At 49.5% G+C, this 26,207-nt stretch overlaps 1 protein-coding gene across 1 annotated transcript in view; it reads left to right on the forward strand.

Annotated features, from left to right (window-relative positions):
• Window positions 1-26,207, forward strand: part of IGSF11 (immunoglobulin superfamily member 11) — a 63,036-nt gene extending 36,829 nt beyond the window's left edge. Inside the window, exons 2-7 of the mRNA XM_038757852.1 lie at window positions 1,524-1,687; window positions 4,894-5,101; window positions 8,511-8,666; window positions 18,349-18,471; window positions 20,981-21,143; window positions 25,321-26,207. Of these exons, the coding sequence (XP_038613780.1) occupies window positions 1,524-1,687; window positions 4,894-5,101; window positions 8,511-8,666; window positions 18,349-18,471; window positions 20,981-21,143; window positions 25,321-25,651 (1,145 nt within the window). The 3' untranslated portion in view covers window positions 25,652-26,207. The remainder of the gene's footprint in view (window positions 1-1,523; window positions 1,688-4,893; window positions 5,102-8,510; window positions 8,667-18,348; window positions 18,472-20,980; window positions 21,144-25,320) is intronic.

Here is a 26,207-nt window from a genome sequence, read left to right on the forward strand (position 1 = left end):
GAGTTCTTACTATGCGCAGAGCAACTTGTCAGCTGGGTGGCTTTGGGCAAGTCACTTCACTTCTCTGGGCCTCAGTTCCCTCACCTGGAAAATGGGGAGGAAGTCTGTGAGCCCCCCGGGGGACAACCTGATCACCTTGTATCCTCCCCAGTGCTTAGAACAGTGCTTTGGACATAGTAAGTGCTTAACAAATGCCATCATCATCATTATTATTATTATTATTAATCAATAATAATCAAAATTAGGGGAAGCAGCGTGGCTCAGTGGAAAGAGCCCGGGCTTTGAAGTCAGAGGTCACGGGTTCAAATCCCGGCTCCGCCACTTGTCAGCTTTGGGCAAGTCACTTCACTTCTCTGGGCCTCAGTTCCCTCACCTGGAAAATGGGGAGGAAGTCTGTGAGCCCCCCGGGGGACAACCTGATCGCCTTGTATCCTCCCCAGTGCTTAGAACGGTGCTTTGGACATAGTAAGCGCTTAACAAATGCCATCATCATTATTATTATTATTAATCAATAATAATCAAAATTAGGGGAAGCAGCGTGGCTCAGTGGAAAGAGCCCGGGCTTGGGAGTCAGAGGTCACGGGTTCAAATCCCGGCTCCGCCACTTCATCATCAGTCGTGTTTATGGAGCGCTTACTATGCGCAGAGCAACTTGTCAGCTGGGTGGCTTTGGGCAAGTCACTTCACTTCTCTGGGCCTCAGTTCCCTCATCTGGAAAATGGGGATGAAGTCTGTGAGCCCCCCGGGGGACAACCTGATCGCCTTGTATCCTCCCCAGTGCTTAGAACGGTGCTTTGGACATAGTAAGCGCTTAACAAATGCCATTATTATTATTATTATTATTATTATTATTAATCAATAATAATCAAAATTAGGGGAAGCAGCGTGGCTCAGCGGAAAGAGCCCGGGCTTTGGAGTCAGAGGTCACGGGTTCAAATCCCGGCTCCGCCACTTGTCAGCTTTGGGCAAGTCACTTCACTTCTCTGGGCCTCAGTTCCCTCACCTGGAAAACGGGGAGGAAGTCTGGGAGCCCCCCGTGGGACAACCTCATCACCTTGTATCCTCCCCAGCGCTTAGAACGGTGCTTTGGACATAGTAAGTGCTTAACAAATGCCATCATCATCATTATTATTATTATTATTAATCAATAATAACCAAAATTAGGGGAAGCAGCGTGGCTCAGCGGAAAGAGCCCGGGCTTTGGAGTCAGAGGTCACGGGTTCAAATCCCGGCTCCGCCACTTGTCAGCTTTGGGCAAGTCACTTCACTTCTCTGGGCCTCAGTTCCCTCATCTGTCAAATGGGGATGAAGTCTGGGAGCCCCCTGGGGGACAACCTCATCACCTTGTATCCTCCCCAGCGCTTAGAACGGTGCTTTGGACATAGTAAGGGCTTACCAAATGCCATCATCATTATTATGACGATGATCAATGCTGTTGTTATTAGCGCGGATCTACGCTAGCGCTGGGCATGTACTAAGCGCCTACTGGGCACTGTAATGATGGTTTTTCTTGTGGCCCTCAGGTCTGACCACGTCGCTGGAGGTGTCGGAGAGCCCCGGCAGCGTGCAGGTGGCCCGAGGTCAGACGGCCACCCTGCCCTGCTCCTTCTCCACCAGCGCGGCCCTCCTCAACCTCAACGTCATCTGGTTGGTCATCCCCCTGGCCGACGCCAACCAGCCCGAGCAGGTGCGGGGGATGCGGGGGGATCAATATTAATAATAATAACGGCATTTATGAAGCGCTTACTACGTGCCAAGCGCTGTTCTAAGCGCTGGGGAGCTTACAGAGGTGATCAGGTTGTCCCACCGGGAGCTCACAGTCTTCATCCCCATTTGACAGATAATAAATAATAATGGCATTTGTTAAGCGCTTACTATATGCAGAGCACTGTCTAAGCGCAGATGAGGGAACTGAGGCCCAGAGAAGTGAAGTGACTTGCCCAAAGCCACCCAGCTGACAAGTGGCGGAGCCGGGATCAATAAGAATAATAATGACGGCGTTTATTAAGCGCTTACTACGTGCCAAGCACTGTTCTAAGCGCCGGGGAGGTTACAAAGGTGATCAGGTTGTCCCACCGGGAGTTCACAGTCTTCATCCCCATTTGACAGATAATAAATAATAACGGCATTTGTTAAGCGCTTACTACGTGCAGAGCACTGTTCTAAGCGCAGATGAGGGAACTGAGGCACAGAGAAGTGAAGTGGCTGGCCCAAAGCCACCCAGCTGACAAGTGCCGGAGCCGGGATCAATAAGAATGATAATGACGGCATTTATTAAGCGCTTACTACGTGCCAAGCACTGTTCTAAGCGCTGGGGAGCTTACAAAGGTGATCAGGTTGGCCCCCGGGGGGGCTCACAGTCTTCATCCCCATTTGACAGATAATAAATAATAACGGCATTTGTTAAGCGCTTACTATGTGCAGAGCACTGTTCTAAGCGCAGATGAGGGAACTGAGGCACAGAGAAGTGAAGTGACTGGCCCAAAGCCACCCAGCTGACAAGTGGCGGAGCTGGGATTTGAACCCGTGACCTCTGACTCCAAAGCCCGGGCTCTTTCCGCTGCACCACGCTGCTTCCCCGTGGAATAATAATAATAATAATTGAATAATAATAATAAATGCCATTATTATTAGTAGTATTATCAATCCATCCATCCATCAATCAATCAATCGTATTTATTGAGCGCTTCCTGTGTGCAGAGCACTGGACCAAGCACTTGGGTTGGCAACATCTACCCAACAGTGGGCTCCCAGTTGGCATCCCTCGGCCTCCCCCCTCTACCCGTCCGTCCTCCCGTTGGGGCGTCAAAACCATCCACCGGCTTGTCGGCTTCGAGGCTCCCCAGCCGTCAGCGTCGGCTTCAAGGCCCCCCGCCCTCTGACCTCTCCCGCCGTTCCCCAGCTTCAATTTAGTAACGAAAATCATGGCACTGGTGAAGTGCCGACTAGGAGAGGCAGCGTGGCTAAGTGGAGAGAACCCAGAGGTCACGGGTTCAAATCCCGGCGCCGCCAGTGGCCGGCTGTGTGACTTCGGGCAGGTCACTTCACTTCTCTGGGCCTCAGTTCCCTCAACTGGAAAATGGGGATGAAGACCGGGAGCCTCCCCCCACCGTGGGACAACCTGATTTTCAATAAATACGCTTGAGTGAATGAATGAATGAATTCAGTCGTATTTATTGAGCGCTTGCTGTGTGCAGAGCACTGGACTAAGCGCTTAGGGAAGTCCAAGTTGGGAACATCTAGAGACGGGCCCTACCCGACAGCGGGCTCACGGTCTAGAAGGGGGAGACGGACAACAAACCAAAACATTCATTCATTCATTCAGTCGTATTTATTGAGCGCTTACTATGTGCAGAGCACTGGACTAAGCGCTTGGGAAGTACAAGTCGGCAACATATAGAGATGGTCCCTACCCAACAGCGACTGTGAGTCCCACGTGGGACAACCTGATCACCTTGCATCCTCCCCAGTGCTCAGAACAGTGCTTGGCACGTAGTAAGCGCTTAACAAATACCAAAACTATTATTATCGTTATGAATGAATGAATCAATCAATCAATCATATTTATTGAGCGCTTACTGTGTGCAGAGCACTGTACTAAGCGCTTGGGAAGTACAAGTTGGCAACTTCTAGAGACAGTCCCTACCCCACAGTGGGCTCACAGTCTAAAAGGGGGAGGCAGAGAATGAATGACCGAGAAGCAGCGTGGCTCAGTGGAAAGAGCCCAGGCTTTGGAGTCTGAGGTCACGGGTTCAAATCCTGGCTCCGCCACTTCATCATCATCATCATCAATCGTGTTTATTGAGCGCTTACTATGTGCAGAGCACTGGACTAAGCGCTTGGGAAGTACAAATTGGCAACCTCTAGAGACAGTCCCTCCCCAACAGTGGGCTCACAGTCTAAAAGGGGGAGACAGAGAACAAAACCAAACATACTAACAAAATAACTTCATCATCATCATCAATCGTATTCATTGAGCGCTTACTATGTGCAGAGCACTGGACTAAGCGCTTGGGAAGTACAAATTGGCAACACAGAGAGACAGTCCCTCCCCAACAGTGGGCTCACAGTCTAAAAGGGGGAGACAGAGAACAAACCCAAACATACTAACAAAATAACTTCATCATCATCATCAGTCGTATTCATTGAGCGCTTACGATGTGCAGAGCACTGGACTAAGCGCTTGGGAAGTACAAATTGGCAACACAGAGAGACAGTCCCTCCCCAACAGTGGGCTCACAGTCTAAAAGGGGGAGACAGAGAACAAAACCAAACATACTAACAAAATAACTTCATCATCATCATCAATCGTATTCATTGAGCGCTTACTATGTGCAGAGCACTGGACTAAGCGCTTGGGAAGTACAAATTGGCAACATCTAGAGACAGTCCCTCCCCAACAGTGGGCTCACAGTCTGAAAGGGGGAGACAGAGAACAAACCCAAACATACTAACAAAATAACTTCATCATCATCATCAGTCGTATTCATTGAGCGCTTACGATGTGCAGAGCACTGGACTAAGCGCTTGGGAAGTACAAATTGGCAACATAGAGAGACAGTCCCTACCCAACATTGGGCTCACAGTCTAAAAGACTTGTCAGCCGGGTGGCTTCGGGCAAGCCGCTTCACTTCTCTGGGCCCCAGCGACCTCATCTGGGAAATGGGGATGAAGACTGTGAGCCCCTCGTGGGACAACCTGATCACCTTGTAACTTCCCCAGCGCTTAGAACAGTGCTGGGCACATAGTAAGCGCTTAATAAATGCCATTATTATGATTATTATTATGGTTATTCTCTAAGAATTGGTGTCGGCCGAGCGCGGAGGCGGCCGGCTTCCGATTTTCCCGGAGGCCTCCAGGGCCCGCAGGGTTGACGCGACCGTCCGCTTCCAGGTGATCCTGTACCAGGGCGGGAAGACCTTCGACGGCGCCCCCCAGTTCAACGGGAGGGTGGGGTTCGCGGGCACCATGCCCACCACCAACGCCTCCATCTTCATCAACGACACCCGCCTGTCGGACACGGGGACCTACCAGTGCCTCGTCAACAACCTGCCGGACCGCGGGGGCAGGAACATCGGCGTCACCGGCCTCACCGTCCTAGGTGGGTCATTCGCTCCTATCTATTGAGCGCCGGCCGGGGGCAGGGCACGGGACTCAGCGCTCGGAGAGTCCGACCGGGCGGTCTCCCCGTCGTTATTCATACATCTCCCATTCTCTTCATTTATTTTGATAGCATTGACGCCCATCTACTTGTTTTATTTTGTTGTCTGTCCTTCTATTCATTCAGTCGTATTTATTGAGCGCTTACTGTGTGCAGAGCACTGGACTGAGCAGTTGGGAAGTCCTTCTAGACTGTGAGCCCGTTGTTGGGCAGGGATTGTCTCTGCCTGTTACCGAATTGGACTTTCCAAGCGCTTAGTACAGCGCCCTGCACACAGTAAGCGCTCAATAAATGTGAATGAATGAATGAACTTAACCTCCCTGCGCCTCAGTCTCCCCGTTGTTATGTATATATCTCCAATTCTCTTCATTTATTTTGATAGTATTGACGCCCGTCTACTTGTTTTATTTTGTTGTCTGTCCTTCTATTCATTCAGTCGTATTTATTGAGCGCTTACTGTGTGCAGAGCACTGGACTGAGCAGTTGGGAAGTCCTTCTAGAGTGTGAGCCTGTTGTTGGGTTGATTTATTGAGCGCTTACTGTGTGCAGAGCACTGGACTAAGCGGTTGGGAAGTCCTTCTAGACTGTGAGCCCGTTGTTGGGCAGGGATTGTCTCTGCCTGTTACCGAATTGGACTTTCCAAGCGCTTAGTACAGCGCCCTGCACACAGTAAGCGCTCAATAAATACGAATGAATGAATGAGCTTAACCACCCTGCGCCTCAGGCTCCCCATCGTTATGTATATATCTCTAATTCTCTTCATTTATTTTGATAGTATTGACGCCTGTCTACTATTCATTTGATCGTATTTATTGAGCACCTACTGTGTGCAGAGCACTGGACTAAGCGGTTGGGAAGTCCTTCTAGAGTGTGAGCCCATTGTTGGGTTGGGATTGTCTCTGTTGCCGAATTGGACTTTCCAAGCGCTTAGTATTCATTCATTCATTCATTCAATCGTATTTATTGAGCGCTTACTGTGTGCAGAGCACTGGACTAAACACTTGGGAAGTCCTTCTAGAGTGTGAGCCCATTGTTGGGTAGGGATTGTCTCTGTCTGTTGCCAAACTGGACTTTCCAAGCGCTTAGTACAGCACCCTGCACACAGTAAGCGCTCAATAAATACGATTGAATGAATGAATGAATGAATGAATGAACTTTAACCTCCCTGCGCCTCAGTCTCCCCATCATTATGTATATATCTGTAATTCTCTTCATTTATTTTGATAGTATTGACGCCCGTCTACTTGTTTTATTTTATCGTCTGTCTCCTCCTTCTATTCATTCAATCGTATTAATTGAGCGCTTACTGTGTGCAGAGCACCGGACTAAGCGCTTGGGAAGTCCTTCTAGACTGTGAGCCCATTGTTGGGTAGGGATTGTCTCTGTTGCCGAATTGGACTTTCCAAGCGCTTAGTACAGCGCCCTGCACACAGTAAGCACTCAATAAGTATGAATGAATGAATGAACTTAACCTCCCTGCACCTCAGTCTCCCCGTCATTATGTATATATCTGTAATTCTCTTCATTTATTTTGATAGTATTGACGCCCGTCTACTTGTTTTATTTTGTTGTCTGTCCTTCTATTCATTCAGTCGTATTTATTGAGCGCTTACTGTGTGCAGAGCACTGGACTAAGTGGTTGGGAAGTCCTTCTAGAGTGTGAGCCCGTTGCTGGGTTGGGATTGTCTCTGGCTGTTGCCGAATTGGACTTTCCAAGCGCTTAGTATTCATTCATTCATTCATTCAATCGTATTTATTGAGCGCTTACTGTGTGCAGAGCACTGGACTAAGCGCTTGGGAAGTCCTTCTAGAGTGTGAGCCCATTGTTGGGTAGGGATTGTCTCTGCCTGTTGCCGAATTGGACTTTCCAAGCGCTTAGTACAGTGCCCTGCACACAGTAAGCACTCAATAAATACGAATGAATGAATGAACGTAACCTCCCTGCGCCTCAGTCTCCCCATCATTATGTATATATCTGTAATTCTCTTCATTTATTTTGATAGTATTGACGCCCGTCTTCTTGTTTTATTTTGTTGCCCGTCTCCTCCTTCTATTCATTCAGTCGTATTTATGGAGCGCTTACTGTGTGCAGGGCACTGGACTAAGCGCTTGGGAAGTCCAAGTTGACAACATATAGAGACGGTCCCTACCCAACGGCAGGCTCACAGTCTAGCTATGTGGCTTTGGGCAAGTCACTTCACTTCTCTGGGCCTCAGTTCCCTCATCTGGAAAATGAGGATTGACTGTGAGCCCCTCGTGGGACCACCTGATCACCTTATATCCCCCCAGCGCTTAGTAAGAGCTTAATAAATGCCATCATCATTATTATAATAAATAATCAATCAATCAATCGTATTGAGCGCTTACTGGGTGCAGAGCACTGTACTAAGCGCTTGGGAAGTCCAAGTTGGCAACATCTAGACCCAGTCTAGAAGGGGGAGACAGAGAACAAAACCAAACATATTAACAGAATAAAATAAATAGAATAGATATGTACAAGCAAAATAAATAAATAATGATGCCTTCCTTCTCCGCGGTCAGAAATAATGATGCTCACCGCCGGATATTTCATTCGACCGTATTTACGGAGCGCTTATCGTTCTAAGCAGCGTGAAGCAGCGTGGCTCCGTGGAAAGAGCCCGGGCTTTGGAGTCAGAGGTCATGGGTTCAAATCCCGGCCCCGCCACTTGTCAGCTGGGGGACTTTGGGCAAGTCACTTCACTTCTCTGGGCCTCCGTTCCCGCATCTGGAAAATGGGGATGAAGACTGTGAGCCCCCCCACCGTGGGACAACCTAATCACCTTGTGAACTCCCCATCGCCTAGAACAGTGCTTTGCACATAGTAAGCGCTTAATCAACCAATCAATCAATCAGTCAATCGTATTTATTGATTGCTTAGTCCAGTGCTCTGCACCCAGTAAGCGCTCAATAAATACGATTGATTGATTGATTGACTGAGCGCTTACTGTGTGCAGAGCACTGTACTAGGCGCTTGGGAAGTCCAAGTTGGCAACATGTAGAGACAGTCCCTACCCAACAGTGGGCTCACAGTCTAAAAGAGGGAGACAGGGAACAAAACCAAACGTACTAACGAAATAAAATAAATAGAATAGATATGTACAAGTAAAATAAATAGAGTAAAAAAAATGTATAAAAATGCCATTATTATTATTATTATTAAGGACCGGACAGACTTATTATTTATTATCATCATCAATCGTATTTATTGAGCGCTTACCATGTGCAGAGCACTGTACTAAGCGCTTAGTATTTATTGAGTGCTTGTGGTGGGCACAGCATCTTACTAAGGCCCCGCCCGCCACCTGTCCCCCTGGTGTTGCCCCCCCAGTGCCCCCCTCGGCCCCTCTGTGCCGAGTCCAGGGGTCCCAGGACGTGGGCAGCGACATCGTCCTGGCCTGCAGCTCGGAAGAGGGGGTCCCCCGGCCTACCTACCTCTGGGAGAAGCTGGACCGCGGGCCCGGCCCGCCCGCCATCGCCACGCAAGGTAGTCGCCATGGCAACCGTGCCATCTGCCCCTCGGTGTCGGGGGGCAGCGGGAGGGGAGAGTGATGGAGGGGAAATGGCCGGTCCCCCGGGGGGCAAGTGCTTTTTTTTCCCCACCAAAAATGGTATTTGTTACGAATGATAATAACGACAGTAATAACGATGGTATTTCATTCATTCAGTCAATCGTATTTATTGAGCGCTCACTTCCAGGGTTGGGGGTTCACTCATTCAATTCATTCAATCCTGTTTATCGAGTGCTTACTGGGTGCAGAGCACTGGACTAAGAACTTGGGAGAGTTTGTTCATTCATTCATTCATCCAGTCGTATTTATTGAGCGCTTACTGTTCATTCATTCAATTCATTCAATCGTATTTATCGAGCACTTACTGGGTGCAGAGCACTGGACTAAGAACTTGGGAGAGTTTGTTCATTCATTCATTCATTCATTCAGTCGTATTTTTTGAGTGCTTACTGTTCATTCAATTCATTCAATCGTATTTATCGAGCGCTTACTGGGTGCAGAGCACTGGACTAAGAACTTGGGAGAGTTTGTTCATTCATTCATTCGATCATATTTATTGAGCGCTTACTGTTCATTCATTCAATTCATTCAGTCGTATTTATCGAGCGCTCACTGGGTGCAGAGCACTGGACTAAGAACTTGGGAGAGTTTGTTCATTCATTCATTCAATCATATTTATTGAGCGCTTACTGTTCATTCAATTCATTCAATCATATTTATCAAGCGCTTACTGGGTGCAGAGCACTGGACTAAGAACTTGGGAGAGTTTGTTCATTCATTCATTCATCAAATCGTATTTATTGAGCGCTTACTGTTCATTCATTCAATTCATTCAATCGTATTTATCGAGCGCTTACTGGGTGCAGAGCACTGGACTAAGAACTTGGGAGACTTTATTCATTCATTCATTCATTCAGTCGTATTTATTGAGCACTTACTGTTCATTCATTCAATTCACTCAATCGATTCAATTCAATTCAATCAATCGAGCGCTTACTGGGTGCAGAGCACTGGACTAAGAACTTGGGAGAGTTTGTTCATTCATTCATTCATTCAGTCGTATTTATTGAGCACTCACTGTTCATTCATTCAATTCATTCAATCGTATTTATCGAGCGCTCACTGGGTGCAGAGCACTGGACTAAGAACTTGGGAGAGTTTGTTCATTCATTCATTCATTCATCGTATTTATTGAGCGCTTACTGTTCATTCAGTTCATTCAATCGTATTTATCGAGCGCTTACTGGGTGCAGAGCACTGGACTAAGAACTTGGGAGAGTCTGTTCATTCATTCATTCATTCAATCGTATTTATTGAGCGCTCACTGCCAGGGTTGGGGGTTCATTCATTCAATTCATTCAATCGTATTTATCAATCAATCAATCAATCAATCAATCGTATTTATTGAGCGCTTACTATGTGCAGAGCACTGTACTAAGCGCCTGGGAAGTACAAATTGGCAACATCTAGAGACAGTCCCTACCCAACAGTGGGCTCACAGTCTAAAAGGGGGATTTGTTAAGCGCTTACTAGGTGCCAGGCACTGTTCTAAGCGCTGGAGGGGGGAAACAAGATCATCAGGTTGAACGCAGCCACGTAGGGCAGCAGCGTGGCTCAGTGGAAAGAGCCCGGGCTTGCGAGTCAGAGGTCGTGGGTTCGAATCCCGGCTCTGCCACTTGTCAGCTGTGTGACCTTGAGCAAGTCACTTAACTTCTCTGTGCCTCAGTTACCTCATCTATAGAATGGGGATTAATCAATCAGTCAATCATATTTATTGAGCGCTTACTGTGTGCAGAGCACTGGACTAAGTGCTTGGGAAGTACAAGTTGGCAACATATAAGACTAAGACTATAAGACTAAGACATATAAGGCTAAGATTAAGACTGTGAGCCCCCCGTGGGACAACCTGATCACCTTGTATCCTCCCCAGCGCTTAGAACAGTGCTTTGCGCATAGTAAGCGCTTAACAAATACCATCATTATTATTATTATCAGCTGTGTGACTTTGGGCAAGTCACTTCACTTCTCTGGGCCTCAGTTCCCTCATCTGTAAAATGGGGATTAAGACTGTGAGCCCCACGGGGGACAAGCTGATTACCTTGTATCTCCCCCAGCGCTTGGCACATAGTAAGCGCTTAACAATATCAAAATTATTATTATAGGGCTTACAGTCTTAATCCCCATTTTACAGATGAAGGAACTGAGGCACAGAGCAGGTAAGTGACTCGCCCAGCGTCCCACAGCAGACACGTGGCGGAGGTGGGATTAGAACCCGTGCCCTCTGACTCCCAAACCCATTTTCTTTCCACTCAGCCACTCCGCGTCTCCGATTATTATGAGAAGCAGCGTGGCTCAGTGGAAAGAGCCCGGGCTTTGGAGTCAGAGGTCGTGGGTTCAAATCCCGGCTCTGCCAACTGTCAGCTGTGGGACTTGGGGCAAGTCACTTCTCTGGGCCTCAGTTACCTCATCCGTAAAATGGGGATGAAGACTGCGAGCCCCCCGTGGGACAACCTGATCACCTTGTAACCTCCCCAGCGCTTAGAACAGCGCTTGGCACATAGTAAGCGCTTAAGAAATGCCATCATTATTATTATTGTTATTATTATTACAAATCGGCAACAGATAGGGATGGTCCCTACCCTACAGCGGGCTCGCTCAGTACAATGCCCGGCACATAGTAAGCGCTTAGCAAATGCCAGTCACCATCATTAACAAATTCATTCATTCCATCGTATTTATTGAGCGCTTACTGAGTGCAGAGCACTGGACTGAGCGCTTGGGAAGTACAAACTGGCAACAGATAGAAACGGCCCCTACCCAACAAATGCCATTATTCATTCATTCATTGAATTGTATTTATTGAGCGCTTACTGTGTGGAGAGCACTGTACTAGGCGCTTGGGAAGTACAAATTGGCAACAGATAGAGATGATCCCTACCCAACAAATGCCATCATTCATTCATTCATTATTGAGCGCTTACTGTGTGCAGAGCACTGTACTAGGCGCTTGGGAAGTACAAATTGGCAACAGAGACGGTCCCTACCCAACAAATGCCATCATTCATTCATCCATTCATTCAGTCATATTTATTGAGCGCTTACTGTATGCAGAGCACTGTACTAGGCACTTGGGAAGTACAAATTGGCAACAGATCGAGACGATCCCTACCCAACAAACGCCGCCATTCATTCATTCACTCTTGAGCGCTTACTGTGTGCAGAGCACTGTACTAGGCGCTTGGGAAGTACAGATTGGCAAGAGATAGAGACGATCCCTACCCAACAAATGCCGCCATTCATCCATTCACTCTTGAGCGCTTACTGTGTGCAGAGCACTGTACTAGGCGCTTGGGAAGTACAAATTGGCAACAGATAGAGACGATCCCTACCCAAAAAACGCCGCCATTCATTCATTCACTGTTGAGCGCTTACTGTGTGCAGAGCACTGTACTAGGCGCTTGGGAAGTACAAATTGGCAACAGATAGAGACGATCCCTACCCAACAAACGCCGCCATTCATCCATTCACTCTTGAGCACTTACTGTGTGCAGAGCACTGTACTAGGCGCTTGGGCAGTACAAATTGGCAACAGATAGAGACGGTCCCTACCCAACAAACGCCGCCATTCATCCATTCACTCTTGAGCACTTACTGTGTGCAGAGCACTGTACTAGGCGCTTGGGCAGTACAAATTGGCAACAGATAGAGACGGTCCCTACCCAACAAATGCCGCCATTCATTCATCCATTCATTTTGTCATATTTATTGAGCGCTTACTGTATGCAGAGCACTGGACTAGGCTCTTGGGAAGTACAAATTGGCAACAGATCCAGACAATCCCTACCCAATAAATACTGTCATTCATTCATTCACTATTGAGCGCTTACTGTGTGCAGAGCACTGTACTAGGCGCTTGGGAAGTACAAATTGGCAACAGATAGAGATGGTCCCTACCCAACAAATGCCATCATTCATTCATTCAGTTGTATTATTGAGCGCTTACTGTGTGCAGAGCACTGTACTAGGCGCTTGGGAAGTACAAATTGGCAACAGATCGAGACGATCCCTACCCAACAAACGCCGCCATTCATTCGTTCACTCTTGAGCGCTTACTGTGTGCAGAGCACTGTACTGGGCGCTTGGGAAGTACAAATTGGCAACAGATCGAGACGATCCCTACCCAACAAATGCCGCCATTCATCCATTCACTCTTGAGCGCTTACTGTGTGCAGAGCACTGTACTAGGCGCTTGGGAAGCACAAATTGGCAACAGATCGAGACGATCCCTACCCAACAAACGCCGCCATTCATTCATTCACTATTGAGCACTTACTGTGTGCAGAGCACTGTACTAGGCACTTGGGAAGTACAAATTGGCAACAGAGACGGTCCCTACCCAACAAATGCCATCATTCATTCATCCATTCATTTAGTCGTATTTATTGAGTGCTTACTGTATGCAGAGCACTGTACTAGGCGCTTGGGAAGTACAAATTGGCAACAGATCGAGACAATCCCTACCCAATAAATACTGTCATTCATTCATTCACTATTGAGCGCTTACTGTGTGCAGAGCACTGTACTAGGCGCTCGGTAAGTACAAATTGGCAACAGATAGAGACGATCCCTACCCAACAAACGCCGCCATTCATTCATTCACTCTTGAGCGCTTACTGTGTGCAGAGCACTGTACTAGGCGCTTGGGAAGTACAAATTGGCAACAGATCGAGACGATCCCTACCCAACAAACGCCACCATTCATTCGTTCACTCTTGAGCGCTTACTGTGTGCAGAGCACTGTACTAGGCGCTTGGGAAGTACAGATTGGCAACAGATCCAGACGATCCCTACCCAACAAACGCCGCCATTCATTCATTCACTCTTGAGCGCTTACTGTGTGCAGAGCACTGTACTAGGCGCTCGGGAAGTACAAATTGGCAACAGATCGAGACGATCCCTACGCAACAAACGCCGCCATTCATCCATTCACTCTTGAGCGCTTACTGTGTGCAGAGGACTGTACTAGGCGCTTGGGAAGCACAAATTGGCAACAGATCGAGACGATCCCTACCCAACAAACGCCGCCATTCATTCATTCACTATTGAGCACTTACTGTGTGCAGAGCACTGTACTAGGCACTTGGGAAGTACAAATTGGCAACAGAGACGGTCCCTACACAACAAATGCCATCATTCATTCATCCATTCATTTAGTCGTATTTATTGAGTGTTTACTGTATGCAGAGCACTGTACTAGGTGCTTGGGAAGTACAAATTGGCAACAGATCCAGACAATCCCTACCCAATAAATACTGTCATTCATTCATTCACTATTGAGCGCTTACTGTGTGCAGAGCACTGTACTAGGCGCTTGGGCAGTACAAATTGGCAACAGATAGAGACGGTCCCTACCCAACAAACGCCGCCATTCATCCATTCACTCTTGAGCACTTACTGTGTGCAGAGCACTGTACTAGGCGCTTGGGCAGTACAAATTGGCAACAGATAGAGACGGTCCCTACCCAACAAATGCCGCCATTCATTCATCCATTCATTTTGTCATATTTATTGAGCGCTTACTGTATGCAGAGCACTGGACTAGGCTCTTGGGAAGTACAAATTGGCAACAGATCCAGACAATCCCTACCCAATAAATACTGTCATTCATTCATTCACTATTGAGCGCTTACTGTGTGCAGAGCACTGTACTAGGCGCTTGGGAAGTACAAATTGGCAACAGATAGAGATGGTCCCTACCCAACAAATGCCATCATTCATTCATTCAGTTGTATTATTGAGCACTTACTGTGTGCAGAGCACTGTACTAAGCACTTGGGAAGTACAAATTGGCAACAGATAGAGACGGTCCCTACCCAACAAACGCCGCCATTCATTCATTCACTCTTGAGCGCTTACTGTGTGCAGAGCACTGTACTAGGCGCTTGGGAAGTACAAATTGGCAACAGATCCAGACGATCCCTACCCAACAAACGCCGTCATTCATTCATTCACTGTTGAGCGCTTACTGTGTGCAGAGCACTGTACTAGGCGCTTGGGAAGTACAGATTGGCAACAGATCCAGACGATCCCTACCCAACAAACGCCGCCATTCATTCATTCACTCTTGAGCGCTTACTGTGTGCAGAGCACTGTACTAGGCGCTCGGGAAGTACAAATTGGCAACAGATCGAGACGATCCCTACGCAACAAACGCCGCCATTCATCCATTCACTCTTGAGCGCTTACTGTGTGCAGAGGACTGTACTAGGCGCTTGGGAAGCACAAATTGGCAACAGATCGAGACGATCCCTACCCAACAAACGCCGCCATTCATTCATTCACTATTGAGCACTTACTGTGTGCAGAGCACTGTACTAGGCACTTGGGAAGTACAAATTGGCAACAGAGACGGTCCCTACACAACAAATGCCATCATTCATTCATCCATTCATTTAGTCGTATTTATTGAGTGTTTACTGTATGCAGAGCACTGTACTAGGTGCTTGGGAAGTACAAATTGGCAACAGATCCAGACAATCCCTACCCAATAAATACTGTCATTCATTCATTCACTATTGAGCGCTTACTGTGTGCAGAGCACTGTACTAGGCGCTTGGGCAGTACAAATTGGCAACAGATAGAGACGGTCCCTACCCAACAAACGCCGCCATTCATCCATTCACTCTTGAGCACTTACTGTGTGCAGAGCACTGTACTAGGCGCTTGGGCAGTACAAATTGGCAACAGATAGAGACGGTCCCTACCCAACAAATGCCGCCATTCATTCATCCATTCATTTTGTCATATTTATTGAGCGCTTACTGTATGCAGAGCACTGGACTAGGCTCTTGGGAAGTACAAATTGGCAACAGATCCAGACAATCCCTACCCAATAAATACTGTCATTCATTCATTCACTATTGAGCGCTTACTGTGTGCAGAGCACTGTACTAGGCGCTTGGGAAGTACAAATTGGCAACAGATAGAGATGGTCCCTACCCAACAAATGCCATCATTCATTCATTCAGTTGTATTATTGAGCACTTACTGTGTGCAGAGCACTGTACTAAGCACTTGGGAAGTACAAATTGGCAACAGATAGAGACGGTCCCTACCCAACAAACGCCGCCATTCATTCATTCACTCTTGAGCGCTTACTGTGTGCAGAGCACTGTACTAGGCGCTTGGGAAGTACAAATTGGCAACAGATCCAGACGATCCCTACCCAACAAACGCCGTCATTCATTCATTCACTGTTGAGCGCTTACTGTGTGCAGAGCACTGTACTAGGCGCTTGGGAAGTACAAATTGGCAACAGATCGAGACAATCCCTACCCAACAAACGCCGCCATTCATTCATTCACTCTTGAGCGCTTACTGTGTGCAGAGCACTGTACTAGGCGCTCGGGAAGTACAAATTGGCAACAGATCGAGACAATCCCTACCCAACAAACGCCGCCATTCATTCATTCACTCTTGAGCGCTTACTGTGTGCAGAGCACTGTACTAGGCGCTCGGGAAGTACAGATTAGCAACAGATAGAGACGATCCCTACCCAACAAATGCCACCAGTCATCCATTCACTCTTGAGCGCTTACTGTGTGCAGAGCACTGTCCTAGGCGCTTGGGAAGTACAGATTGGCAACAGATAGAGACGGTCCCTACCCAACAAATGCCATCATTCATTCATCCATTCATTCAGTCATATTTATTGAGCGCTTACTGTATGCAGAGCACTGTACTAGGCACTTGGGAAGTACAAATTGGCAACAGATCGAGACGATCCCTACCCAACAAACGCCGCCATTCATTCATTCACTCTTGAGCGCTTACTGTGTGCAGAGCACTGTACTAGGCGCTTGGGAAGTACAGATTGGCAAGAGATAGAGACGATCCCTACCCAACAAATGCCGCCATTCATCCATTCACTCTTGAGCGCTTACTGTGTGCAGAGCACTGTACTAGGCGTTTGGGAAGTACAAATTGGCAACAGATAGAGACGATCCCTACCCAACAAACGCCGCCATTCATTCATTCACTGTTGAGCGCTTACTGTGTGCAGAGCACTGTACTAGGCGCTTGGGAAGTACAAATTGGCAACAGATAGAGACGATCCCTACCCAACAAACGCCGCCATTCATCCATTCACTCTTGAGCACTTACTGTGTGCAGAGCACTGTACTAGGCGCTTGGGAAGTACAAATTGGCAACAGATAGAGACGGTCCCTACCCAACAAACGCCGCCATTCATCCATTCACTCTTGAGCACTTACTGTGTGCAGAGCACTGTACTAGGCGCTTGGGCAGTACAAATTGGCAACAGATAGAGACGGTCCCTACCCAACAAATGCCGCCATTCATTCATCCATTCATTTTGTCATATTTATTGAGCGCTTACTGTATGCAGAGCACTGGACTAGGCTCTTGGGAAGTACAAATTGGCAACAGATCCAGACAATCCCTACCCAATAAATACTGTCATTCATTCATTCACTATTGAGCGCTTACTGTGTGCAGAGCACTGTACTAGGCGCTCGGGAAGTACAAATTGGCAACAGATAGAGATGGTCCCTACCCAACAAATGCCATCATTCATTCATTCAGTTGTATTATTGAGCACTTACTGTGTGCAGAGCACTGTACTAAGCACTTGGGAAGTACAAATTGGCAACAGATAGAGACGGTCCCTACCCAACAAACGCCGCCATTCATTCATTCACTCTTGAGCGCTTACTGTGTGCAGAGCACTGGACTAGGCGCTTGGGAAGTACAAATTGGCAACAGATCGAGACGATCCCTACCCAACAAACGCCGCCATTCATTCATTCACTCTTGAGCGCTTACTGTGTGCAGAGCACTGTACTAGGCGCTTGGGAAGTACAAATTGGCAACAGATAGAGACGATCCCTACCCAACAAACGCCGCCATTCATTCATTCACTCTTGAGCGTGTATTACTGTGTGCAGAGCACTGTACTAAGTGCTTGGGAAGTACAAATTGGCAACAGATAGAGACGATCCCTACCCAACAAACGCCGTCATTCATTCATTCACTCTTGAGCGCTTACTGTGTGCAGAGCACTGTACTAGGCGCTCGGGAAGTACAAATTGGCAACAGATAGAGACGGTCCCTACCCAACAAATGCCATCATTCATTCATCCATTCATTTATTGAGCGCTTACTGTATGCAGAGCACTGGACTAGGCGCTTGGGAAGTACAAATTGGCAACAGATCCAGACAATCCCTACCCAATAAATACTGTCATTCATTCATTCACTCTTGAGCGCTTACTGTGTGCAGAGCACTGTACTAGGCGCTTGGGAAGTACAAATTGGCAACAGATCGAGACGATCCCTACGCAACAAACACCGTCATTCATTCATTCACTCTTGAGCGCTTACTGTGTGCAGAGCACTGTACTAGGCACTCGGGAAGTACAAATTGGCAACAGACAGAGGCGGTCCCTCCCCAACCTCATTGATTGAATCGTATTGATCGAGCGCTTACCGCGTGCAGAGCACTGTAGTAAGCGCTTGGGAAGGAGAAGTCAGGAGCGATGATTCCGGTGGCTACACCCGGGGTGAGTGGGGTGGCCTCCTCCGACCGCGGGCGTTCAGTTCATCTGTCCGTCTCTGTCTCCTCCGGCCGTGGGGCAGACCCAGCCCGGGGCACGGTGGCCCTGAGGAACATCAGCGTGGGGAACTCCGGCCTTTACCAGTGCGTGGCCTCCAACGCCATTGGCACCAGTAGCTGCCTCTTGGACCTGCAGGTCCTTCCCCGTAAGTAGGCCCGGCGCGCCCCCCGGGGTCCCCGACGCGCCCCCCGACCCCGGGGGGGGTCTCGTCCCCTGCCCGCAAGCCGCTTCCGCTCGAACGGGAGACCCGGGTGGCCGTCAATCAATCAATCAATCAATCATTCAGTCGTATTTATTGGGTGCAGGGCACTGGACTAAGCGCTTGGGAAGTCCAAGTTGGCAACATCTAGAGACGGTCCCTGCCCAACAGCGGGCTCACGGTCTAAAAGGGGGAGACCAAACATACTAACAAAATAAAATAAATAGAATAGATAGGTACAAGTAAAATAAATCAATAAAGGGGGGATCTCGTCCCCTGCCCGCAAGCCACTTCCGCTCGAACGGGAGACCCGTGTGGCCGTCAGTCAATCAATCAATCCATCCATCGTATTTATGGAGCGCTTAACTGTGTGCAGAGCACTGGACTAAGCGCTTGGGAAGTCCAAGTTGGCAACATCTAGCGACGGTCCCTACCCAACAGCGGGCTCACAGTCTAAAAGGGGGAGACCAAGCATACTAACAAAATAAAATAAATAGAATAGATAGGTACAAGTAAAATAAATCAATAAAGGGGGGATCTCGTCCCCTGCCCGCAAGCCACTTCCGCTCGAACGGGAGACCCGTGTGGCCGTCAGTCAATCAATCAATCCATCCATCGTATTTATGGAGCGCTTACTGTGTGCAGAGCACTGGACTAAGCGCTTGGGAAGTCCAAGTTGGCAACATCTAGCGACGGTCCCTACCCATCAGCGGGCTCACGGTCTAAAAGGGGGAGACCAAGCATACTAACAAAATAAAATAAGTAGAATAGATAGGTACAAGTAAAATAAATCAATAAAGGGGGGATCTCGTCCCCTGCCCGCAAGCCACTTCCGCTCGAACGGGAGACCCGTGTGGCCGTCAATCAATCATTCAGTCGTATTTATTGAGCGCTTACTGGGTGCAGAGCACTGGACTAAGCGCTTGGGAAGTCCAAGTTGGCAACATCTAGCGACGGTCCCTGCCCATCAGTGGGCTCACAGTCTAAAAGGGGGAGACCAAACATACTAACAAAATAAAATAAATAGAATAGATATGTATAAGTAAGATAAATAGAGTAATAAATCTGTCCAAACATCTATCCATCTATCCAGGTGCTGTGGGGAAGGGAAGGAGGTAAGGTGGGGGGATGGAGAGGGGGACGAGGGGGAGAGGAAGGAAGGGGCTGAGTGTGGGAAGGCCTCCTGGAGGAGGTGAGCTCTCAGTAGGGCCTTGAAGGGAGGAAGAGAGCGAGCTTGGCAGGTGGGCAGAGGGATTGGGGGCATTCCGGGCCAGGGGAAGGACGTGGGCCTAAGTGCTTGGGACATTGATATAAAGTAAATAAATCAGGGATGTGGACGTAAGCGGTGGGGGATTTGAGGGGGATGAAGAAAGGCAGCCAGTCGGGGCAACGCAGAAGGGAGCGGGAGAAGAGGAAAGGAGGGCGCAGTCAGGGAAGGCTTCTGGGAGGAGACGGGCCTTCGATAAGGCTTGGAAGGCGGGGAGTGTCGTCGTCCGGTGGATTTGAGGAGGGAGGGGTCCCGGGCCAGAGGCAGGACGTGGGCGAGAGGTCGGCGGGAAATCGAGGTAGGGACCGTCTCTAGATGTTGCCAACTTGGACTTCCCAAGCGCTTAGTCCAGTGCTCTGCGCGCAGTAAGCGCTCAATAAATACGATTCAATGAATGAATGAATAGATGAGCCCCGCGTGGGGCTCATGGTCCAAGGAGGAGGGAGAACAGGGCTTGTACTTCCCAAGCGCTTAGTCCAGTGCTCTGCACGCAGTAAGCGCTCAATAAATACGATTGATTGATTGATTGATTGGATCCCATCTTGTGGGGCAGCAGTGTGGCTCAGTGGAAAGAGCCCGGGCTCTGGAGTCCGAGGTCAGGGGTTCAAATCCCGGCTCCGCCAGCTGTCAGCTGTGGGACTTCGGGCCAGTCGCTTCCCTTCTCTGGGCCTCAGTTCCCTCCTTTGGAAAATGGGGACGAAGACTGGGAGCCTCCCGGGGGCCAACCCGATCACCTTGTAACCTCCCCAGCGCTTAGAACGGTGCCTTGCACGTCGTAAGCGCTTAACAAGTGCCATTATTTGAGGAAACTGAGGCAGAGAGGTGAGGGGACTCGCCCGGCAGGGCAGGGCGAGAAGCCAGGCCTCCCGACTCCCATCAGTCATCATCATCAATCGTATTTATTGAGCGCTTACTATGTGCAGAGCACTGTACTAAGCGCTTGGGAAGTACAAATTGGCAACATATAGAGACAGTCCCTACCCAACAGTGGGCTCACAGTCTAAAATCAGTCGTATTTATTGAGCGCTTACTGTGTGCAGAGCACTGGACTCCCAGGCGCCGGGTTGTTGCCGCCAGGCCGCGTCCATCGGTGGCGGGCGAGGGGAGACCGGGGAAGGCTTCCGGGAGGAGGAGGAGGGTGTCCTCCGGCGGGAAACTGAGGCTGGGTTGGGCCCGTGTCTCCGGCAGCGGAGCCACGGAGCACCGGGCTGATGGCCGCGGCCGTGGGCAGCGGGGCCGCCGTCCTCCTGCTCGGCCTGGCCCTCCTCGCCGCCGCCGGACTCTACTGGAGGAGCAAGCACCGGGAGGAACGGGACCACGACCGGGAGGAGGAAGGTCCCAACGAGATCAGGTGGGACTCGCGGTCCTGGGTTCAAGTCCCGGGCGGCTGGGTGACTTTGGGCAAGGCACTTGGCTCCTCTGGGCCTCGGTTCCCTCATCCGTCAAACGGGGATGAAGACTGGGAGCCAACCCGTGTCCCGTTTATTCTGTTTATTTTATTTGGTTACTATGTTTGGTTTTGTCGTCTGTCTCCCCTTGCTAGACTGTGAGCCCGCTGTCGGGCGGGGACCGTCTCTAGATGTTGCCAACTTGGACTTCCCAAGCGCTTAGTACAGTGCTCTGCACACAGTAAGCGCTCCATAAATACGATGGAATGAATGAATGAATGAATGTCTCCCCTTTCTAGACTGTGAGCCCACTGTTGGGCAGGGACCGTCTCTAGATGTTGCCAACTTGGACTTCCCAAGCGCTTAGTACAGTGCTCTGCACACAGTAAGTGCTCAATAAATACAATTGAATGAATGAATGAATGCCTCCCCTTTCTAGACTGTGAGCCCACTGTTGGGTAGGGACCGTCTCTAGATGTTGCCAACTTGGACTTCCCAAGCGCTTAGTCCAGTGCTCTGCACACAGTAAGCGCTCCATAAATACGATTGAATGAATGAATGAATGAATGAATGTCTCCCCTTTCTAGACTGTGAGCCCACTGTTGGGCAGGGACCATCTCTAGATGTTGCCAACTTGGACTTCCCAAGCGCTTAGTCCAGTGCTCTGCACACAGTAAGCGCTCAATAAATACGATTGATTGAATGAATGAATGAATGAATGAATGTCTCCCCTTTCTAGACTGTGAGCCCACTGTTGGGTAAGGGACCGTCTCTAGGTGTTGCCAACTTGGACTTCCCAAGCGCTTAGTACAGTGCTCTGCACACAGTAATACAATTCATTCAAAATACAATTGAATGAATGAATGACAACCTGATCACCTTGAAACCTCCCCAGCGCTTAGAACAGTGCTTTGCACATAGTAAGCGCTTAATAAATGCCACCATTATTATTATTATTATTATTATCATAAGTGGGCGGGAGGTCGGGCCCATCTCTCTGACTTCCCCCCTCTCTGCCTAAGCGCCTTAGCATGGCTCAGTGGAAAGAGCCCGGGCTTGGGAGTCGGAGGTCATGGGTTCTAATTCCAGCTCCGCCACTTGTCAGCTGGGTGACTATGGGCAAGTCACTTCCTGGGCCTCAGTTCCCTCGTCTGGAGAATGGGGATGAAGACTGGGTGCCCCACGTGGGACAACCTGATGACCTTGTATTCATTCATTCATTCAGTCGTATTTATTGAGCGCTTACTGTGTGCAGAGCGCTGGACTAAGCGCTTGGGAAGTACAAGTTGGCAACGTATAGAGACGGTCCCTACCCAACAACGGGCTCACGGTCTAGAAGGGGGAGACGGACAACAAAACAAGACATGGGGACAGGTGTCAAAATCGTTGGAACAAATAGAATTGTATCACTGCCCACCAGCGCTTAGAACACTGCTTGGCTCATAGTAAGCGCCTAACAAATCCATTATTATTATTATTATCATTACTACTACTACTAATAATAAGCGCATAGTCCATTACCATGTATTCCCCCCAACCAGCGCTTAGAACAGTGCTTGGCTCATAGTAAGCACTTAACAAATCTCCTATTATTATTATTATTATTATTATTATTATTATTACTAAGCACTTAGTCCATTACCATGCATTCCCCCCAACCAGCGCTTAGAACAGTGCTTGGCTCATAGTAAGCGCTTAAAAAATACCATTATTATTACTATTATTACTAAGCACTTAGTCCATTAGCATGTATTCCCCCCAACCAGCGCTTAGAACAGTGCTTGGCTCATAGTAAGCGCTTAACAAATACCATCATCATTATTATTATTACTAAGGTCTTAGTCCATTACCATGTATTCCCCCCAACCAGCGCTTAGAACAGCGCTTGGCTCATAGTAAGCGCTTAACAAATCCATTATTATTATTATTATTATTGTTATTACTAAGTGCTTAATCCATTACCATGTATTCCCCCCAACCAGTGCTTAGAACAGTGCTTGGCTCATAGTAAGCACTTAACAAATACCATCATCATCATTATTATTATTATTACTAAGTGCTTAATCCAGTGCTCTGCACACAGTAAGTGCTCAATAAATACGATTGAATGAATGAATGAATGCCTCCACCTCCATTTCCATCTCCATCTCTCCTCGAGGGAGGGATCGTCATTCATTCATTCATTCATTCAGTCGTATTTATTGAGCAGTTACTGTGTGCAGAGCACTGTACTGAGCGCTTGGGAAGTGCAAGTTGGCAACATATAGAGACGGTCCCTACCGGTTCTGTCCCCAGCGCTTAATACGGTGCCCCGGCCCTCAGTAAACAGCGTAAACTCAGAAGCAGCGTGGCTCAGTGGAAAGAGCCCGGGCTTTGGAGTTAGAGGTCATGGGTTCAAATCCCGGCTCCGCCACTTGTCAGCTGGGTGACTTTGGGCAAGTCACTTCACTTCTCTGGGCCTCGGTTCCCTCATCTGTAAAATGGGGATGAAGACCGTGAGCCCCCGGTGGGACAACCTGATCACCTTGTCACCTCCCCAGCGCTCAGAACAGTGCTTTGCACATAGTAAGCGCTTAATAAATGCCATTCTCTGGGCCTCAGTGACCTCATCTGTAAAATGGGGATGAAGACTGTGAGCACCCCGTGGGACAACCTGATCACCTTGTAACCTCCTCAGCGCTTAGAACAGTGCTTGGCACAGTCAGCGCTTAATAAATGCCATTATTATTATTATTATTATTATTATAAATGCTCAGTGAATACGATGGAGCTCCCAAATGGGACTGTGAGCCCGCTGCTGGGTAGGGACCAATCAATCAATCAATCAATCGTATTTATTGAGTGCTTACTGTCATAGTAAGCGCTCAATAAATACGATTGATTGATTGATTGATTGCAGAGCACTGTACTAAGTGCTTGGGAAGTACAAGTTGCCAACATATAGAGACGGTCCCTACCCAACTGTGGGCTCACAGACCAATATGTTGCCAACTTGTACTTCCCAAGCGCTCAGTCCAGCGCTCTGCGCACAGTAAGCGCTCAATCAATACGACTGAATGAATGACCCCGGCGGGGTCATTGGAAAGAGCCCGGGCTTTGGCGTCAGAGGTCACGGGTTCGAATCCCGGCTCCGCCACACGTCCGCTGTGTGACCTGGGGCAAGTCCCTTCACTTCTCTGAGCCTCATCTGTCAAATGGGGATGAAGACTGCGAGCCCCCCGTGGGACAGCTTGATCACCTTGTATCCCCCCCAGCGCTTCGAACAGGGCTCTGCACATAGTAAGCGCTTAACAAATGCCATTATTATTATTATTATTCTTGTTATTATTGCCCAGCCCGCACCCTCCGCTCCTCCACCGCTAATCTCCTCACCGTACCTCGTTCTCGCCTGTCCCGCCGTCGACCCCCGGCCCACGTCCTCCCCCGGGCCTGGAATGCCCCCAATCCCTCTGCCCATCCGCCAAGCTCGCTCTCTTCCTCCCTTCAAGGCCCTGCTGAGAGCTCACCTCCTCCAGGAGGCCTTCCCAGACTGAGCCCCTTCCTTCCTCTCCCCCTCATCCCCCTCTCCATCCCCCCATCTTACCTCCTTCCCTTCCCCACAGCACCTGTATATATGGATATATGGTTGTACGTATTTATTACTCTATTTATTTATTTTACTTGTACATTTCTATCCTATTTATTTTATTTTGTTGGTATGTTTGGTTCTGTTCTCTGTCTCCCCCTTTTAGACTGTGAGCCCGCTGTTGGGTAGGGACTGTCTCTGTGTGTTGCCAATTTGTACTTCCCAAGCGCTTAGTGCAGTGCTCTGCACATAGTAAGCGCTCAATAAATACGATTGATTGATTGATTGATTGATATGTATATATGTTTGTACATATTTTTTACTCTATTTATTTATTTTATTTGTACATATCTATTCTATTTATTTTATTTTATTAGTATGTTTGGTTTTGTTCTCTGTCTCCCCCTTTTAGACTGTGAGCCCACTGTTGGGTAGGGACTGTCTCTATGTGTTGCCACTTTGTACTTCCCAAGCGCTTAGTGCAGTGCTCTGCACATAGTAAGCGCTCAGTAAATACGACTGATTGATTGATTGATTATTATCCTCTCCCCGGCCCGCTTGGTCTTCCTTTCCAGAGAGGACGACCTCCCGCCCAAGTGCTTCGCGCCTCCCAAGCCCCGCCGCCCCGAGGCCTCGTCGTCGGACAACACCACCCTGACGTCGGACGCCACCTTCGACAGCCGCCGCTGGAACGGGACGGGCGGCCGCCGCGGCCGCGGGCCCGCTTCCCCGGCCCTCCCCGTCAACGGGGCCCGCCCGGCGCCCAAGACGCTGCTGGTGACGGCCGGGCCCGGCCCGTCGCCGAGGCCCCCGGCCCGGAGCGGGGGCGGCCCGCGCTGCCACGCCGCGACCCGGGCCGTGCCCGTCGTGGTGCCCGCCCAGAGCCGGGCCGGCTCGCTGGTCTAGCCGGGCCCGGGCGGTGCGGACGCCTCCCGGGCCTCGGGACCACGCCAAGCCGAGGGGCAGGGGCGGGCCTGCCCTCCGTCGCCCGCCTTCCTCACGCCCGAGAAGGAGCCGGCCCACCGGGCGCCACCGGCTTGACGTGAGGGAGAGGTCAAAGGGCGAACCCCGGCTCCCGAGAGCCGACCCGGGGCCCGTCGGCGGCGATGGCGGCGCCGCTCCCCGGGCCTCCTTCGCCCCGTGACCCATTGATGGACCGCTCATCCCCAGTCGCCGCGCAAGGGGGTCTCGGCCCCCGGGTCAAGAGGGGCCATTTTGTGGGCGTTTGAGAGGGCGAGGCACGGGTGCTTTTAGGGCACCGGAGGTTGTGGCGGACGCGGGCCTTCGGGCCCAGTTTGTCGGACGACCTACGACGTTTGGGGGGCACCTGAAACCGAGGGCAGGGCCTGTGGAGGTGGGAAATCCACAGGTTATTTGGCCATGGAAGCCTTGGGGGGCACCTGAAACCGAGGGCAGGGCCTGTGGAGGTGGGAAATCCATAGGTTATTTGGCCATGGAAGAC

This window comes from Tachyglossus aculeatus, chromosome 16 (genome assembly GCF_015852505.1).
Source record: "Tachyglossus aculeatus isolate mTacAcu1 chromosome 16, mTacAcu1.pri, whole genome shotgun sequence".
Taxonomy (NCBI): domain Eukaryota; kingdom Metazoa; phylum Chordata; class Mammalia; order Monotremata; family Tachyglossidae; genus Tachyglossus; species Tachyglossus aculeatus.